The 19,035-nt window shown below is 40.1% G+C and overlaps 1 protein-coding gene across 5 annotated transcripts; it reads right to left on the reverse strand.

Moving 5' to 3' along the window:
• Positions 1-402: 402 nt before the first annotated feature.
• nek1 (NIMA-related kinase 1) lies at positions 403-18,966 on the reverse strand. 5 transcript variants are annotated; one of them, XM_055056375.1, is made up of 36 exons: positions 18,892-18,966; positions 18,453-18,601; positions 18,264-18,360; positions 18,081-18,178; positions 17,391-17,474; positions 17,238-17,305; positions 17,062-17,148; positions 16,559-16,613; positions 16,156-16,356; positions 16,000-16,072; positions 14,568-14,680; positions 14,371-14,436; positions 14,005-14,064; positions 13,879-13,926; positions 13,160-13,240; positions 12,912-13,063; positions 12,404-12,526; positions 12,219-12,321; positions 11,201-11,287; positions 10,131-10,214; positions 9,947-10,024; positions 9,227-9,322; positions 8,949-9,146; positions 8,162-8,215; positions 7,849-8,083; positions 7,641-7,766; positions 7,424-7,552; positions 6,952-7,092; positions 6,738-6,843; positions 6,060-6,136; positions 5,768-5,982; positions 5,456-5,613; positions 4,121-4,497; positions 3,103-3,236; positions 2,846-2,978; positions 403-1,102 (listed from the first exon to the last, which is right to left on the reverse strand). In XM_055056375.1, exons 2-36 carry the CDS (start codon positions 18,567-18,569, stop codon positions 1,089-1,091), a joined length of 4,068 nt encoding a protein of 1,355 aa, XP_054912350.1. In that variant the 5' UTR covers positions 18,570-18,601; positions 18,892-18,966; the 3' UTR covers positions 403-1,088. The 5 variants fall into 5 exon arrangements, with proteins under 5 accessions (XP_054912350.1, XP_054912358.1, XP_054912344.1 ...); XM_055056383.1 differs by having other exon boundaries at positions 7,641-7,757; positions 7,849-8,086; XM_055056369.1 differs by having other exon boundaries at positions 7,849-8,086.
• Between the last annotated feature and the right edge of the window lie 69 nt (positions 18,967-19,035).

Genomic DNA, 19,035 nt, shown 5'->3' on the forward strand with positions numbered 1-19,035 from the left:
ACGTAAGGGCTCTCGCTTCCAAATACCTGGAAGAAATTGTGCGGAAGACTGAAGACGAACCAATCCCATCCATTTTTTTAGTCCTTCGTTCAAGTTGTAGTTGAAACTGGGAAATTATAAACCATTTTCAACGCAACAGTTGATTGTGCTATAAAATGGCACCATGTGCCTGGAAAGCACATAAAACCACTCCTTTTACATAAAAGGAAGCTCGTGAAGACAAATTAAAGGAGGAGCATTAAGTTTTCCAGACACAAAGTGTCATTTTACGGCAAAAATCAAGTAACTATGTCAACTTCACTTGAAATTGGGCGCGTCGCTTTAAAAATCATTTGTTGCAACATCCACTGTGTCAATATGCAAAAAGAAATACAGAAATACTGATGCAGAAAGAAATACAGATTCAGATTATTAGAAAGTTTATTAAATAATAATAATAAAACATTTACAATATTTTGTCAAACATGATTTGTAGGTAATATCTACACAAGTTACATTTCGAAGACAACGGTTGCTTAATCTTACCAAGCAATTCTCACAAGAGTGTGCTGCTACAGTACCTTGGTGGCAACGCTTTGCTTTGATCTGCATTAAACCAGATGGTAAAAATAATAAGGAAAATTAAGTCAGTGTTTGTAACTTGGTATATGGTAGAAATTCTGGTAAGAAAGAGAGGTAATAACTGGTTTTTGAGTACATTATATAGTCCTTTATGTTGAGGATAACCTGGTTTTTGGACTGAAGTTGAGTGTGGCACAGAAAGAGAGCACCTGAGAGAACCAGATCTAAAACCCCCCTAACATGAACCGCCTCCAGAGTTCAAGGAAACTAAATGTGTACATGTCATTCATCTGAGGATGCAGGCAGCAATAAATATTTACAGAATTGTGAAATGAACAAAAAAGACTGAACAATGCACTTCTGAACAAACACTGGTCAGGAAAAGGGAGTGTCGGGTGCTGACCAGTGCTCCAGTTGGAACATCATGCAAGTGAGTCACTAACATGTGAGGGGCAGCCAGACTTCATGCATAGATCCTTCTGTCTGCAGAGGGGAGACGGTCAGACAGCCGCCAGCAGCTCCGCACGTTACTCGTCGTTGTCTAAACGAGACAGAAAAGGAAAACTGATCAGAGTGAGGCGTGAGGGGGCGCTGTGGTGGCGCACAACCCACATATTGAGGCCTTCGCTCCCGACGAGGCTGTCGGAGGTTCGAATCCCGGCCTGGTGACCTTCGCCGCATGTATTCACCCTCTCTCTCATTACCTACTTTCCTGTCAATTCACTATCGAATAAAGGCCACTAGAGCCGATAAAACCTTAAAAAAAAAATAATAATAATTTTGTGGCTACTGGTGGAGAAAATTATGGAGAATGAAACAAAGTTTAGTAAGTTGTTTAGTTTATGCAGAAAATGGCAACAATAATGACGTGAACATCGGCGACCATTCTGGAAAAATGCCCAATTACTGAATTTTAAATTAAAAAAAAGTTGTTTTAAGTCTGGCTAATATTAGCATTAAGCTAACGCTCATCTGCAATAGAACAAACTGATAATCAGTATTTTCACTGAGGCGAACTCTCTTCCCTATTGTTAGAGCAAAATGTTCTTTGTTTGGAAACCAAAAAAATAGAAAAAAAAAGTTCAAATTGATTTTATGGTTTTAGACAAGATTCATTTCATAAGAGCGAGGTTAAAAATGTCTAGGTTAGAGATCCCCAACCTAGACCATCATCCTCCTAAATCTGAGTGTGAATAATATTAATTGGGGCAAACAGACTTGAGTTCATTAACACAACGCTCTCTGAGAACTGCTCCACACATCTTTTCAGACGTACAGTCCCTGCTCTCTGCATGGAGGTGATAAAACATCTGCCAACGATCCCCAGACGAGTCCTCAGGGAAAATATCCGACATGTGCAGCTTCTCCTTCAACGCAGTTAAAAATAGAAATCAAAGCGTTGTCAAACAGAGACTTTTGCTCGGGAAAAAGCAAAAACAAAACCATATCTGAAGACTATTTGGAGCCTGAGGGGAAACCTTTCAAGCCTCTCCACCCTCCATCATCTATTTCTGGTGTGGCCACAGTGTGACAACAGATCGGGCAAGTCAGGGAAAGCAAAGAGAGCGTTTCTCCATCGACTCAGTCCCTTGACAAGTTGTTGCAGTGACACATGAGAAGTTGGTATGTTGGAGACTTAAATCAGGAAATGATGAAGAAAGGTGATCCAGATGCAGTCTGCATAAACCACTGAATATTCACGGGGAAACAGAGGTGATGAAAATGCATCAAATGTTTCCTGGTTGTTTAATCAGCCATTCCTGGAAATATCATAGACTTCATAGGAAACTTCCGCACTCTTTTTTTGGCAAATTAAGAAAACTTTTTTTTTTTAATTTGGGAGGGGTGGGGGAAGAAAAGTACAAACCAGCCATTGAGACTGGTGCGTTTTCAGCCAATGTCAGGGGAAGCTGGTGATAGTTCTGAGTTACTGTGCCCAGTGAGGACACTGGAGGCATATACTGTATTGCAGCCTCTGCTGTTCTTGTGTTATGGGGACCCTAGATTAAGTTGTCCTCTGTCCAAACAGCGTCTCTCCCATTGGATTGTGGATGTCATCTGCCACACCTACGCTGTCACTCAGAATCCTTGCATTTGGCAAGATTCTGTAGGAATGGAGCCTCGGATGACGTCATGCTGTATAGCCTCTGATTGATCATCCGATATCTCACATATTATTGCTCGAACGGCGGATGCGCGAAGGGAACATTCAGTGCTTTCAGCACCACCCTCTGGCGGTCAGTAGGGATGAAAAGGAATTACTTTATGAAGAAAAAGCACCAACCTTCTTGGTAGGCCCCATCAGCCATCACTAGATGAAGGATGTTTGGGTACAGATGCTGGTGCTCAGTTCCTAGGATGTTTAACACCAAACCGGAACCCAGTTCAATGTTCTCATCTTCATCTTCATGTATTGCCTGGGGGAAAAAAAAAAAAAAAAACAAACAAACAAACAAAAAAAAAAAAAAACAGGGATATTTATTGCGAGATCAGTAGAAAGAATGGGCTGATTTTAGAGACTGCTAACAACTAAATCTTTACCTTTATTTTGTTATAAGCTTCGATGAACTTCTCGAATCCCATCTGCTGCTCCAGGTTGAAGCGCAGCTCCTCCAGGCGGCTGAAGATGCTGTCGTGATGGTCAGCTTCCACACCCTGATCGTCTCCGCTTCCATCTATAATGGAGAGGAACGAGGTATTCGTCTTCTCAGGATGCTTCGGTTTACATAAAAATGTCTCCAACTACAGTAGAAAAAGCTAAACGGCACCAGGGCTTCAAAACAAAACCCCTGATTTTAAATCCATTTTATTCCCCCTTGCTACAAGTATAATTAATCATAGTAAGAATATTGGAATAAAGACAATTTTACCAGAAGACAGTCTTAAAATTAAGGGAAAAATTTTGTTTTAGTGAGAAATAAAGTTTCAAGAGTTACTGATATCTGACGTGATCAGTCTGTGGTTCTCTCTCTGAAACAGACTTGGTCGTTTTCTCAATTGTTTCAAAGTCCAGTTCTTGATAACAATCTGATGCTGACGTGTTTAAAAAAAAAAAAAAAAAAAAAAAAAAAAAAAAAGAAAAAGAAAGAAATGTCTATACCTGTAAAAAAAGTATACCAAAGTATCACTCCATTAACAAGACAGTTTACAGTTTATTTTTCATGTTTGAGTTCTCATAAAATTACTTAATTGTGTTAATATCACAACTTTATTATGGTAATGATACTTCTTGTGATACACTGACTTTGTCCTATTTTAAGGTAACTATATTCTTGCAATATCATAACTTTATCCTTGTAGTAATAATAATAATGTTGACCTGAATTCAAATTCAAAAGAAATGGAAGCTGCAGAACTTGTTTCTGAAAAAAGATAAATAAAATGTTTGGGCATGCAGGCATCAATGGAAACACAAAGTGCTTTGATTTAATTATTATTACTCTCCTCTTCCTCCCCGCCAATATTCCAAAAATGACATCTTCCAAAACCAAAAGTTCAATTGCTCGATTTATCCGTTTCATGACTAACTCCTCCGACCACGTGTGGCGCTTTCTCCTACCCGACTGCCATTCTTCGTTGAGCTGCTTGCCGTCACTTTGCCGCTCCTCTCCATCTCCGTTAGCCAGCAGCTCCCTGGCCTCGTCGTCAGCCGGACTCCCGTTAGAGCACTCCTCGTCTTCATCCTCGTCTTCATCCTCGTCCTCGTCGTCCTCATCCTCCTCCTCGTCATCGTCCTCGTCGTCCACAGCCATTTGGTTGTTGTCCTGATCGAGCTCGGCGGCCATTGTGTTGAACAGCTCGCTGTCGCCCTCCTGTGGAGGGTTTCCGTTGAAATCTCCGGCTCTGTTAACATCTGCAGGGTTTCTCTCGCCTTCTTCCTGCAGCAGTCTCTCCATCGAGGCCCGGATGTCTCGCAGGTCTTCGTCTTCATACGCACTAAGAAACAGAGCAGAGTCTCACAGTGCCATAATTGCAGTAATTATTCTCCATATAATTACTGCAATATAATTATTCTCCATATTGATTCTCAAATTGAATTTCTTCAAAAATTTACAATACAAATATTTTGTTTGCAGAAGACCCAGAGCACAGAGCCTTAACTCAAAGTATTCACATGCCTTTAAACTTCCACATCTATCATATTTATTTATGATAGATCAGAATAAAGTAGTGCATAATTGTGATGTTACAAGAAAAAAAAAAAGAAAAAAAAAACACTGACCTGGTTTTACAAATCAAAATCTGAGAAGTGTGGAGTACTAACCCTGTTCCTATATATTTTTTTCTGGATGATAAATTGTCCAAGAAATTATTTCCATAAATGATAATATTGTTGTTTTGAGGCCATTTTCAAACAGCATATCAATAACGGCGCTATAATGCAAATTCACCCTCTCAAAAACCGATAAATGTAACTTTGTACAGAACAGGTAATACTGGAACTGGAATATATTTTAAATATCCCAAAAAACACAATAGTTAAAGATAGAAAATATGTTCAAAAACAAAATTATTTCAGTTATTTCCTTTTTTTCTTTTCTTTTTTTTTTTTTTAAAAAGTGATTTAAAAAAAATGTCATCAGAAACTGAATTTGGTGTGGGGAGAAAAACAAAAATCATCATGCAGTGATTTTAGAAGCTATTCAACTTGTGGTACTGAATACAAATGCACGTCATACTTTCTAGACTTTTATTTGTGAAGCGTTTTAAAAACCATGCTTCATTTTCCTGCTACTTCACAACTGAGCACTACTGGCGGAGGTCATAAGAAAGGTCTCAGTAAAAATCGATTGAGGTTTGTGTTTCTAATGAGACAAAATGTGGAAAATCTCAAGGACGTTACTTCAGCACGGTGTAGACTAAACTGGTTAAATTTAGAGTCGGCAAGACTTACTCCTCAGCATCTGATTGGTCGTCGTCTTTAACAGCCTCCTCCAGATCCTCAATCTCCAGGTCTTTGTCTGGGGAAACGTTAGCCTTACTAGCTTCATTGGGGTCCTGCTGAGGGCTGAACAGTCGACTGAGGTCGGGTAAAGAACACGTCCGCAGCATCTAACAGCGCAACCGGAGCAGAAATGCATGTGAAGAAACTCGGTAAGACATATTAGAAAATTCATGAAGTAAAATATTGGATTTGGCCGAAACAACTTCTCTCTTTGAGAGCTTCGAGTCCAAGTCGAGGCAAGAACAGAAGGACGTTCATCACCTTTGGGTTGTTGGCATCAAACATGCCGGCAGAGAGACCGATGAGAAGGGCGTCCTGGTTCTTGGTGCGCAAAGGTGAGATAGATCGTGAGCGGGAGGCCAGAGAAGAGGATGACTCATCCATGGAGGAATTGGCAGACATCGCTGAGAGGGCAGCAGTGCGGCGGTGGGCAGGTGAGCATTTCAGAAACAGCGGCTCTTCGTTCTGAGCTGTGCCTGGTGATGGTGGATTTAATCAGAGTTATGATCACAGGGGAAACAGGCGGCCATGACAGCAGGGACTTTTAGCTTACATGAGGAATCGGTTTGCTTCTCTGAACTCTTCTCAAAGTCCAGAGTGCCCGTTGGCCCTGTAACGCCCCCTTGTGGCCTGTAAGAAGAAGACACACACACAGAGTAATGAAATATGTTGGAATATTAGAGTGAGATTCAGATTTTCAGGCAAAGAAAGCCGTAAAGGAAAAATCACTAGAAAAAAAAGTTTCTTTAATGAGAACAACACAGTAGTGATCAAGATCTGACGTGACAAGTTCTTCAAAGTCCATGTGGCACTTTCTTCGAAATAGTCATTTAAACGCATCAGCATCATCAAATTTACTATTTTTTTGTAAGGAGTTCTCATTTTCCAAAAGTCATGACTTTATTCCCGTATCATTTCGACTTTGCTATAATGAGAGAACAAAGTAAAACAACTTCATCGCAACTATTATGAATTTTCTCGCAATCCATCTTCACTCTCATATTATTATGACTATTTTGTAATGTTAAGACTCTTTTCTTAGCCTGGCTCTTATACTGTAATGTAGTAAAAAGTTATTACAAATGAAAAAACATTTTAGGGTGTCGCTGTAGCTGTATGACAAATCGACATGGGAGTTTTTTTGGGGGGGGGAGTTGCTATTTGCATTAAAATATTCTCTAAATCTGCAGTTTATTGCAACATTTACAGTTTAACACATATCAATACTCACATTTGCTGCTGGGCTTCCTGTTCCCACGCTTGTTGCACATAAGCTGGTGTATTTGATTCTAGTTTAGGACTCTCCTCCAAAATCACTGACTCCAGGTCGGCTGGATCTAGAGGAATTTAACCAAATCAAGATTTTGCTTTGCTGAAAATGAATAAAAGTCTTGATAGGTAATCGTCAAATGCGATTATTAATATCGAGCTAAGACATAACTTACCCTCAATATCACTAAGGCCAGGCAGCAGTGATGTGTTTACCACTGACATTTGGAAACCAGGATCTGGATCCTGGTTTACATCAGTCGGTCTCTGAGCCACAGCAGAGGTCAAAGGTTTACTGGGGATTTTCACACCATCAGCTGCAGCAGAAAACAGAAAATGCAGCATTAATGTTAGGCAATGAAAGCACCAAGGACATTCTTGTGCTTTCATTTTGCGACCCTCTTGCTCTCTGTCTCTCTCAAAATAAATAAATAAATAATTTAGAAATCTGTAATTTCCAGATCCTAAAGGGAAACCAGAAATTATTTCAGTAGGTCAGAACTTTACAAAACGTGGGAAACAAAAAAAACAAACAACCAAAACAGATCAGATTGCTGCTTTCATGACATTGTCTGTACGAAGTACATCTGCAGCTGATCCTTAAGACGACGACTCAAATTAAGAACAAAAAACCAGAGAAGTCCGTACGCGTTGTGGAAACCTCGAGCTCTTGAGCGAGTGGCTGAAGCCCCTCACACACTGGACTCGCCTCCCACGCCTTCCTAGGAGCGTCTTCCTGAAGCTCGCTCATCCGTATGACTTCCCCCAGCGTTTGATCTGAGACAGAAACCAGGACAACAACAAAACGGACCGTTTTCTAAAGCACGCACTTTCCATATCCTCCCTCAGAGTCGACGGTTGTTACCGGCGGTTGTGATGCACGTCTCTCCGAGCGTTTGCTGTGCGACGGCGAGGACGAGAGGAGCCGCTGCCTCCCACCTCTTCCTGTCTCCACCAGAGCCTGGCCTTTCCTCTGGAGATGCTAAAGTGGCTAGCAAAACAATTAGGAAAAAAAAAGGATAACAATTGATGGCACCAGATTGATTTCTTTTTGCTTGGAAGGCTGAACTCACTGCTTGATGTGGAACAAGTTTCCCCAAAGGTTTGCTGAGGCACAGGGAGCACAGGCAGCTCCGCCACTTCCCACTTTTTCCGATCTACGTCCGAAGGGCGGCATTCCTCAGCGTTTGGCGGAGCAGCAATCGGTTCTGAAGGTGCCGATGGCTGAGGAGTTTCCTCCACCTCGTCCACCGGGCTCTGGGCTTTCAGGTTCTGGTTAAGTCTGTGCAGAATCTGCTTCTTCTCACTCTGCTGCGCAGGAGACATTAATGAACGTCGACACTTGGGAATTTATCGGCACAAAAATCGACCAAGACGTTGGCAAACCTGAGTCACTGTTGTCGCCTCAGTTTCGTTCAAGTTCTCCTTTGGTGGAGTAATCTGTAAGCGAGTGAAAACAGTCATAATTTGCAAGTAGCAATACAACTGCAGCCGTATGTGCGTACTGCAAGTATCAATTAATTGATTATTCCAACAGTTAATCGAATTAAACACATGATCTTTCAGGCAAGTCTTTTTTTAATCTTAGAAATGCGTTAAAAAATACAAGAGAATTCAATTCCCTTTCTGAAATAAGAAAGTTAAGATTTTATGGATTAAAATGCAACATAGCATTCCTTTAGTGAACACTGGATATTTTAATAGTCTTTATTGGTTAATGTTTTGGTCATTTTGTGGCAGTGTGATACTTGTATGTAAAGTGTACAATAAAATAATAAGCAAAGGATGTATCTGTAGTGAAAAAAAAATACTAATACTTTTATTCTCAGCCCTTTCTGACTTACCAATACGATGTTGGGGTGATCTGCTGATTATTTTTTGGATCACAGATTAATAATAGAGTAGCAAAAAGTGCCTACTAGGAGATTTTTCATAAATAATTTGAACTAGGTGAAACTAAAACTATTCCACTTGAGTTTTGAGTGGATCATTTGTACAGTGTTTTTTTTTTTTATCTTAAATGCAAAATGTATATAATTTATGCACAATTACAGCTGAGTGAGGTGTTCTTTCATGGTTTTGTTTTGGAGTACATAAACTCCAGTTAATAATTATTTGATTAACAAATTAGTGGACAATCTGATTAAGCGTTTCAGCCGTAGTGCATGCTGACCGCTCCGACGTTCTCCAGCGCAGCGGTCATGGAAATGGGGGGTGTGGAGGCTTTGGATGAGGGCGGGGCCGGAGCTTTGATGGCCGGGTCGGGCTGCGGCGGCACCGCCTGTGGAGGAGGACAGTCGGAGGAAGATGACGCGGCTCCTGCTGCATTTCCAGGTGCGATGCCGCACTTGGCAGCTCGAGCTGCAGCGAGCTTTAACGACAACAGAACACAGCCAGTATTGGACTTCATCTGGTTTAGACATGCGTGTTCGAAGGCAGTGTGAATCCTACGTGGTCCTCCCAGGCTTTCTTCTCTCTCTCGTACGCTTCCCTCCTCTTCTTCTCCAGCTGCTCCTTCAGGACAGCAACACGGGCGTTTGCCTGAGCCTCAGAGATGTTAGACAGACAGACAGATATGAATAAACAAGCAGTGCACAACAAAATCTTACAAAGTAACTTTTCAGCAATATTTAGGAGCTTTTTTTTAAGTCAATAATTTCTTAATATATTTAAAATAAAAATAAAAAAAGATCTATAACTCCTATTATCCAGCCAGAATTGTACCAGGAACTCAGTGATGGTTATAAAAAAGAAACATGTCTCTGCAATTTGTTAAGGGTTGTTTACCTAAATATTAATCATGGTGGGTATTTAGCTTAATCTGCTGAGACAGAGGAAAGTCTGAAAGGAGATCACTCACTTTCCCCAAGTTCTTATTTTTGAAAAAAAACAAAAAAAAAACAGTGAAGATTTTTGTCTTATAATTACATTAATGACAAAAAAGGCGATGAAATGCATGATTAAAAGCCCAGAATTAGTGGCATTTGTGCCTCTAAGCAGCAGCAGCCGACACATACAAAGTTAAACAGACTAAAACAAATACCAGCTGATTTTTCTGAAGCACAACTATTTATAGAAACACCTCTGCCCTTTTTGAAGAGCAATTCCAGAAGTTATAAATCTGAGAAGTAAATAAAAATGTCAGTATCTTTGAGCTTCTTGCAGACTCACTTTTAAAACCTGTATCTTTTTCCTCCTGAGCTCTGCCTCCTCACTTGACTCCTGGCTATCAGAGCCGTCGCTGTCATACTGAGACACACACAGACACACACAGACAAAAATATCAGAGAAAAAAAAAAAACAACAAATGTCATTGCAGCCGCTTTGACGACTGACGGTGTGTGTAGGTGTGTACCTTCTCTCCTCGCAGCCGGGCTTTGATCTGTTGACGCTCATTGAAGTTCTGCAGGCGGATCTGCCGGAGTCTTGCCAAGTACTCCTGGGAACAAATCAGTCCTTCATGAACGCTCAGGAAAAACTGACTGTCTACATCTTGTTTAGTCATCATAAACACCCACGCATGCTTAGCGGTAGAGCTGGGCAACATGGATCAAAAATAAAATGCCGGATTGTCTTTCAGCCCAGATCCAACTTTTTTCTTGCTTTTTCTATAAAACAACAACAAAAAAGTTACAAATAACATGTTTTCAAAAAGTGGCTTTTATGTCAGTCATTTCCTTCTGATTTGTATGACTAAGTATTAGGGCCAGGTTATAAGAATGTTTAATTATGAGGAAATGGTCATAACATTAGCCGAATAAAGGCAGTTTTACCAGAAAAATATCTTAAAATTACAACGACAAAAAAAGGTTTGGATATTTTTGTCTATTGTTGGGAGTTTTCATAAAACTACAATTTCATTCTCTTAATATTAGAATTATATTCTGGTAATATTACTAATTTATTATCATATTACTACAACTGTATTCCTAATGACTATTTTTGTAAAAAATAAAAATAAAAACAAAAGAAAAACAGCTTTATCTTAATATTTTTAGTCTGAATTCAAATCCAAATAAAAAGTTGTAAAATACTAAACAAATTTTTTTTTCTCCAAAAATATAATCAAAAACTGATCATTTCAACTCAGACCAGCCATAAGGTGAGCATCTCATTAGAATAGCAAATAAGAGACAGAATTAAAAAAATGAAATTTTGCAAACTTCATGCCATGAAGAACAACTTTGTGTATCATTAAAATACAAACATGATTTAAAAAATAAATTTAAAAAATTGCATGAAACAATGGTTGTTGTTGGGGAAACACAATGAGGAAATTGAACACAAGGAGGGAGTTTGATGTTGAACTGCTGATGGAGTTATGGCTGCGTCACAGGGGCATGAAAAGGGGTTTGTGCAGACAAGCCAGGCGTGCTGTGATTCTGATGGAGGGTCAGGTTGGGGCGTTCAGCTCTGGGCTCCTACCTCCTCCTCTTTGTTGACTTTAGGTCGCCGGAACCGAGCCGAACCGGCCCGGCTTCCATAGATTGCAGCCAGGTTTTGTCGAGTACCCTGTTCAGCATTCAAGTCAGCCACACTTTAGACAAAGCCTCAACGTCTGACTACAACAACATTTAAGTTGGGAAGGTGAAGTTAAAGTGCCACTGATCAATGTTTAGCTTTAAGGGGGGGAAAAAAAACAACAAAGATTTGAAAGATGAAATTCCGCCTCTGCACCATTAAATTTATTTAATGGCTGCATGACAACATCCTTCGAAGCACGCAAGTGTAAAAATAATCAAATTGGAACTTTAAGAAAACCTAGTCAAAGTGCTAAAGTTATATTGCAAAAGAAAAAAAAATACAGTAATATTTTTGATAAAGCTGTATAGTATATTTCTGCCACTAGGGGGCAGCAGGGCTCTTAAAACAGTAGTAGAGAGCTTCTGTCTGATGAACTTGTGGGTTTCCAACGAAGGTGTTTTCATAAACTTTCCACAAAACATTTCAAAACTACTAATAACCAATTCAGCACATACAGAGTACCTACAGGTAACAGCCAGTCAAATTTAAAACTTTAAAAACCTTTTTAATGCCACCTTGAATAAATTTTAAGAGCAAAATCTGTAACTATACAGGATGGTTGGGGGAGACAGCACCCAACAAATTTATCAACCGGTGATAAATTTGAACTTACTCCATGATAGATGCACAAAGCTAGTTAGCAGGGGTGCATTAGCTCTTAGCAATAGCTACAACCACCTTGAGACACAGAGTGCAATGAAGAAGTCTGCGCATGACTCAAACGTTTGCTTAACCCAACTGTCCCGCAAGGTAAACACTACACAGAGATGATTAAATAGTCCTGGCACAAAAAAATATTCAAGACCTGATTAAGGTCAAATATTTTTTAAGTGATAGATGCATGAATTTAAGACTTATTCAGATTGTGCAGACTCCCTGATACAGTCATAAATATGTAACAGTGTCGTGAATTACGTACCAGCTGTCCCTCAGCTTTCACTTTGTTGAGCATTGCTTCTCTCTTGCGCTGTAGAAACTCCTCGACCTGAAAGGCTCTTTCGGCCGGTATCTGACCACGCTGCCTACAGACAAAACACGACAGCAAATATTCAAGCCGCCTTCTCAGCGCAGAAATCTGGTGGTGCTCTTTCAAGTGGAACTGACCGGCTAATCTGGGCTTGTTTTGAAACGTGGTGCAACCTCTGAAGCTCTCGCTTGATGACGTCGGCCTTCAGTCGACGGGCCGGTCCGTTGGGCAGCACTGGGCCGGCAGCAGCTGGTATTCCTCTGGAAAAAAAACGGAAAGAAATACATTTAACTCTTCTTTCCTCCCCCCTCAAAAAATTAGACAATTAAAAATAAAGAAATCATTCTTATTACATAATATAATTATATTTTAAAATCCTGAGATGCTTCAGCTGATAACGTGATTCTAATTTGAATCATTCCTAATTTATTAGGCCACATTTTATACACTTAAAGCCATTTTGATCTGCTGCTTTGATGGTTCAAAATCTCAGCTCTGCGTTTAAAACCTGGTTTCTTATTTCTTATTTCATGAGAGTAGCTAAGGCCTACTTAAAAACTCCAGTTATTACAAGTATGTGTGAAAGTGTGTGAATACGTTTGCAGCTTCTGGATACTTTTAGTAAAAACAGAAATATTAATTTACCTGATGGGACTGCCAGGTCCTGCAGAGGGTCCCTCCCTGCTGGGGTCTTTGGGTTGGGGTTTAGCTACTTGGTCCACAGCAGCGTAGTGGTGTTCATACGGGCTCAAAACAGAACCTTGGACCCCCGCAGCCCTTTTACCACCCACAAAACACTGGAAACACAAGATTAGGACCCAGATTTGAAGCATAAGAGGAAAAAAGGGGTAATTTTACTTAAACGCAATAAAAAATTTAAGAAAAGTCACCACCTTCCTCTCTGGGCTGCTGCCTCCACTTGAACTCAAGACATGCTTCCAACCTTGTTCTCTGGCTTGGTTTATTCGACTAATCTGCAAGATATTATTGAGCCACAATTTCATTCATGTTTGAGGCTCAATTTAATAATGTCTTTCAGCTTATGAACAAGGGAAAAATTTTTTATGACATCTTGAAAAACAAAACAAACAAAAAAAAAGGAAAAAAGTCTGATAGACCTTCACATTTTGAGGGGACGTTAAGGAGAAGGCCGCTGACCAACAGAAAAATAATGTAGGTTTGTAAAGAGAAAGGAAATACTTGGATTCCAGTGTGCAACGATTATAAATCTTAATACTTTTATGTGCATTTTTCTTCAGTACGCCACAATCACTGCGTTGTAGAACCATCTTTCACTTTCAAAGACGTCTGGCTGTGTTTCTGCTAGCTTCGCACATTTAGAGCCTGAACACAGCGTAACTCAAAGAAGGCACATTGATTTTCAATTTCCATCACAGATTTCCAATTCCACTAATTCAACTTAAATTGTGCCTCTGTCTCTTTAAGAAGCCCCTTCTCTTTCCAACACTCCGCCTTCAGAACTTAATCACAACAAAGCTACTTCCCTTTAAGTAGTTTACAAATATTCTTAGAAGTAATTCCTATGATAAGGTTCTGTTTATTTATCACATAAAGGCCTAATGAAAGACTTTTGCAGGACACTATGGCTCACCTTTTCTTTCTCGTGTCTCTTCATTTGCTCGCCTTTCAACAGGAACATCTGAGAGGCACAGAGAATGACAAAAAGGAAAAACCACACACATTTAGACATTCAAAACAAACTAAACAGCATGCTTACCTGATCTCTCTGTTTCCTTTCCTTTTCTATGAGCTCCATCCTTTTCTTTCTGACGCCATCCTGCAGAAGAGACAGAAGTGCCACAAACTCAAAAAAAAAAAACATCTTAAAGAGCTCCCCCTAGAGGTGAGAGGATACAGAACTGCTCTGTCACAGGGCAGGCAGGCGAAGAGGGAAAAAGCTAAACTCAGGCAGAAGGCTCAGAGTGGAAAACCAGGTGAAGGCAGGGTTCAAGTGTAATGGGAGGGAGGGAAAAACAAAAAACAAACTGAAAAAGTAACCCACGTGTGCATTACTTGGGTTATGGAGGAGAGGAAGGGCATCGCGAACAGAGAACACAAGTTAAATGGGGGCGCTCAGCTGTACCTCGTGCTTTTTCCTTTCTTCCTCCACTTGACTGATCCTTCTGTGAGGGGCTGCTGGGAGAACGGCCTGAGCAACATATGACATGTGTCTTCAGAGTTTGCCGACATTTTCAACACGCGGGAACACCCACTAACATTTAGACAGCATTCAAGCAAAACAAAAAAAACCCCAATAACAAATCAGTATGAGAGACTAACCGGTTTGTGTTTTACTGCAGCTTTTCTCTCCGAAGGCTTCTTTGATCCGTCGCCAGCCTTCTTCACTGCTAAGGGCACTCCATATTTACATGCTGGTTTTGTAATCTTCTGGGCTGAAGTGAAACAATATATGTAAAAAAAAAAAAAAAATTAAAACAATAAGGGGAACAACAGGCCATCCAATTTATGCTGCAGGTACATCTACTAAACATGTAAATCGGGACATAGAAAGCAGCGAGTTCCTCCAACTGGACAAAAAGAAACAGTAAAATGCAGAGTGTGACTCTTAAAATACAACTTACTACTAAATATTGGATCCAAGTAGTCCTTCACACTTACAATTTTGCAGAAAGTTATTTTACAATTTAATATATGGAAGTTTTATCCTCAGCCACTGAAATTAATCTTATTGTACAAATAAGAGGTTCAGAAATATGAGAATGGAAAAAGACTGGAAATGTTGCTACGCCAATTAGTGAAGTTACCAATTATAATAAGCTATCTGTTTAACAATTTTATGGGAAACAGCAGTTATTACAGTGAGTTTAATGACTGGACACAACTTTGGTTACCTATCTGAAACCCACGCTCTTATTTTGAAGGCATGTTTTTCCTGTGCTCCTTCCTGAAAGGCTTGGATGTAAATTGATTTAGCATTAGCTTGGCATGGCTGGTAGCCATCAGGTTGATGTAGCGTGACATCATTACTTTTCTATTCCCACAGTGAATGCAAGTTTGGATGACATCTGCTATGGCTTCTTTTTTCCTACTGAGCGTCCAAAATGGTGGATAATACTTTTTCAGGCAGACTTTAATTTGGCACAAAATATTTTTAAATTGTGGGCTCCCACTATATCTGGACTGTACTCTGAAATATAACAGAGGATTATAGGTCAATGAGGGCTGAAATGATGTATTATCGACTGTTGGAATAATTGTTAACTAATTGAGTAATGATTATTGTTAATTGGAGTGTACAGACTCAAATAAAAGCCATTTGATTAAAAAAAGCAATAATTCAGATAAAGCTGTTGAAAAAAACAATAAAAACCCCCACATTTTCCATTTAAGATAAAAAAAAAAAACATTTAAAAAAATCTTCATTTGTAAATATGTTCAACCACAAACCCCTCAAATAACCTAGTTTTAACTTCACCAGGTGAAACTACAAAGTGCATTTTGCCATCAGATCAATAAAAGAAAGATAAATAAATACTTAATTTAGAAAAATAACTGAATTGGGGGGTTGGTCAGCAACCTTTAATGCTTTTCTAACATTGTGAAGCTCAAGCAATCTGTGGAATGATTAATCATTTATTCTGACTAATCAGAATAAACGATTAAGTAATAAAATAATCGTTAATTGTAGCCCTATGTTGAATCATTTCCCCCAAAACCCTGCAGCAGATAGCACTGCATGAAGGCTCCTCACCTGATGGCACCTGTGCCACGCCCATTTTAGGCTGCTTGTGAAGAAAAGTATGGCGGAATTCCTGAGCGATGATCTGAAAGGAGAAAATAAACCAGTCTGAAAATAACACAGAGTCTGATGGCTGAAAATAACGACAAAGGAATGGCAGCACTCTACCTGTGGCGTGAGAAACTTCTCTATCCTACAAGAGAGGAAAGGTTTGTCCAGAATACTGCCGATCGAAGGCCTCTCCCGGGGATTGCGTTTAAAAAGCTGCGCCAAGAGAGAGCGAAGCTCTTGGGAATAGTGAACAGATACAGGAGGGAAAGAGCCTCGAATTATCTTCAGAACCAGGTTCTTCATGTTGCCAGCTTCAAACTGCAAAAAAACCCCCAAAAAACAGGTATGATTATTTCCTAGAAAACACTGAAGTTACCATGGGTAAGAGTGGCAATCATGATTACGACTATGCTCAGACAAAACATACATAAAAAGTAGAAGCATGCTCACTGCAGTGCTGCAAAGGATGCCTTAAAACAAATGTTCATATGTAAACAGCTAGCACGCACCAAATACTTACTGCATGCTTAAGAGTGCACATTTCATAGAGCACACACCCAAGGGCCCAAATATCACTGCAGAGGGAAGGAAAGAAGGAAAAAATAAGACGACAAGGAAACAGACAGGCAGGGATAAGTTTCCCAATCAGTTTGCATTCATTTAGTTGGGCAATTGTGAACAAGTGCTCCCTACCCCCAGCTCCCTCTCTCCCCTCACTGTGAAATATAAATACATTTGAACCCTTTATTAAACTTGAAGAGCTTCCTAAACATGACTTCAATGACTGTAACTAAATTGGATCGAATGACATGGAAACCTAAAAACAGAGCAGAAAATCAATATCAGCTTCCTGTTGTGGATGTAAACAAGAAGAAGACATGCTATCCTCCTTGCTTTATCCGGAAACCACCTGCTAATACTGGAGGGAACAAATCAGGTGAGCACATATGGATAGTGCAGCAAACGTTACAAGAGAAATAGAACAAAACCCCAAATGATCCACTTCAACAGAAGATCAGGTACCTTTTATTGTTGTACGGCTTGTTTTCACAGATCTCTGGTGATAAGTAATATGGAGTCCCTATGCATGTTCTCGCCAGTTCTACAGTGCTGGAAAAAACAAACAAAAAAAACCAAGCAGCATTCTTGAGTCTGTTTAAAGTCCACGTTTTATTGTTACTGACATCTGCCAAACATACCTGTTCAGGACCCTCGCGATCCCAAAGTCTCCAAGTTGAACCGTTCCTTCTTTTGTCAAAAATATATTCTGCAGAGGAATTTGAATCAAAGAGCAAAATAAACGATTGGGAACGCAAGATTTGCCAAGATCTGGCCACGCGAAGGAACAATACCTGAGATTTAATGTCCCTGTGGAGAATTTTCCGCCCGTGTACGTGCTTCAGAGCCAGGCAAATCTGCACAAACCAATCTAGGATCTGATTAAAAAAAAAAAACAAAAGGAAACAAAACAAAACTATTTCAATACGAACAATGAACATTTATTTGGCAGTATTAGAGGAAGCTTCTAGAAAGGAAGCTTTCCCCATCAGCTGTTCTTTCAGGTAGCGACTTTTAAACAGTACATTAACAGGAAGCTGAAAGCATTACAGAAAAGTTACTTTGTGTATCCTTCAAGTGTTTAGCTTCAAGAAATTTGCCTTAGTGGTTAAATGGAAGTGAAATCCGGTCAAACTACAGAGCTGTATAACGTCCACTGCTCTAGCATCCACTCTGGTCTTCATGTAAATAATTAATGAGCCCAACAGAAAAGCTTCTTAAGGGGAAACATACTCTGCAACCAACGACTGGGTGATTTAAACACTTAGCAGCAAATTGGAGCTTCATCCTCTGGGATGCATTTGGAAGTGCTACATGTACTGTACAAAAACAAAAGTTTGTGAGCTGAGGAAGAACTTCATGAAGTTAATGATAAGAAATCAGCCACAAAATATCTGGACGATGAATCGCAAGTTGAAATAAATGATAAAGTTCCAACTTCTCAAAAACTATAGTTTAGAACTGGCAAAGTGCTGCAGGCTCACTTGTTCCTCAGGAAACAGCACTCCTTTCTGAGAGTTGATCTTTTTGAAAAGGTCCCCTCCCTCACAGTAGTCCATGACGATGTAAAGGCATCCCCCTTCTAAAGAAAACATAAGCAATACACATTCAATGTCAGTATTAAAATACTTGGAAGATTCGTCACAGAAACACAAATGTGCAAATACCTTCAAAAGACTCCTTATACTGCACAATGTTGGGATGACTCATGTTGGCAAGAACAGCAACCTCTCTCCTGGACTCCTGCCTCTCTTTGCTGGACATCTGTGGAGAGAAATGAACGGATGATTTGTTATGATCGCGATGAAGAGGTGAAATGGGCTCCTATGGCCACATCATAACACATCAGAGCTTACTCCAGATATGCCAATCTCCTTGATGACGTACTGGCGTCCATCGTCTCTGGATTTCACCAGGATGGCTTTTCCAAAGGAGCCCTCCCCAATTAGTTTCACCTTTTCGTACTTGTCCATGCTACTGGCGAGACTGGCTCCGCATAATGGACCTGGAAATAAATACAGGCAGCATGGGAAGACTGAAAGCTGTGATGAAACAGTGAAGCGTCCCGGACTCTCGCGTTACGATCCGTAAACGTTGAATCAATAATGTCAAACGTTAATTAGTTACTCTGAAAGGGTTGAGATGGTGAGAAATTACACACAGCTGCCCAGTGGCTAGATTTACCGTAACTAGACGACGACTGTCGCGTACACGCTCAAAGCTCCGAGCGATAAAACGCGGCGGCTCATTTAGCAACAGTTTGTGAATGCTAATAGGAGGCTAATTGTGTATTACCATTAGTTCTTCGCTTCGCTGCTTCTCGCAGAAATTCTGCTTCTTGCTACGGTCCTCGCACTCACTCTAACCACGGTCGCTCTTTCTACATTTTTATTGGTCAGCGTCTCTCTTCTCGACCAATGATTGGTTACACTAGCCGCC

This window comes from Poeciliopsis prolifica, unplaced genomic scaffold (genome assembly GCF_027474105.1).
Source record: "Poeciliopsis prolifica strain line A6 unplaced genomic scaffold, Auburn_PproV2 SCAFFOLD002, whole genome shotgun sequence".
Lineage (NCBI taxonomy): Eukaryota > Metazoa > Chordata > Actinopteri > Cyprinodontiformes > Poeciliidae > Poeciliopsis > Poeciliopsis prolifica.

Coding starts and splice junctions, on each gene's coding strand:
- nek1 (XM_055056369.1), bottom strand. CDS start 18,569: ATGGACAAGTACGAAAAGGTGAAACTAATTGGGGAGGGCTCCTTTGGA. Junction 18,179..18,263: donor GTATAAGGAGTCTTTTGAAG/GTATTTGCACAT, acceptor TGTTTTCTTTAG/AAGGGGGATGCCTTTACATC. Junction 6,137..6,737: donor CAGGAAGCCCAGCAGCAAAT/GTGAGTATTGAT, acceptor TTCTTCTTACAG/GCCACAAGGGGGCGTTACAG.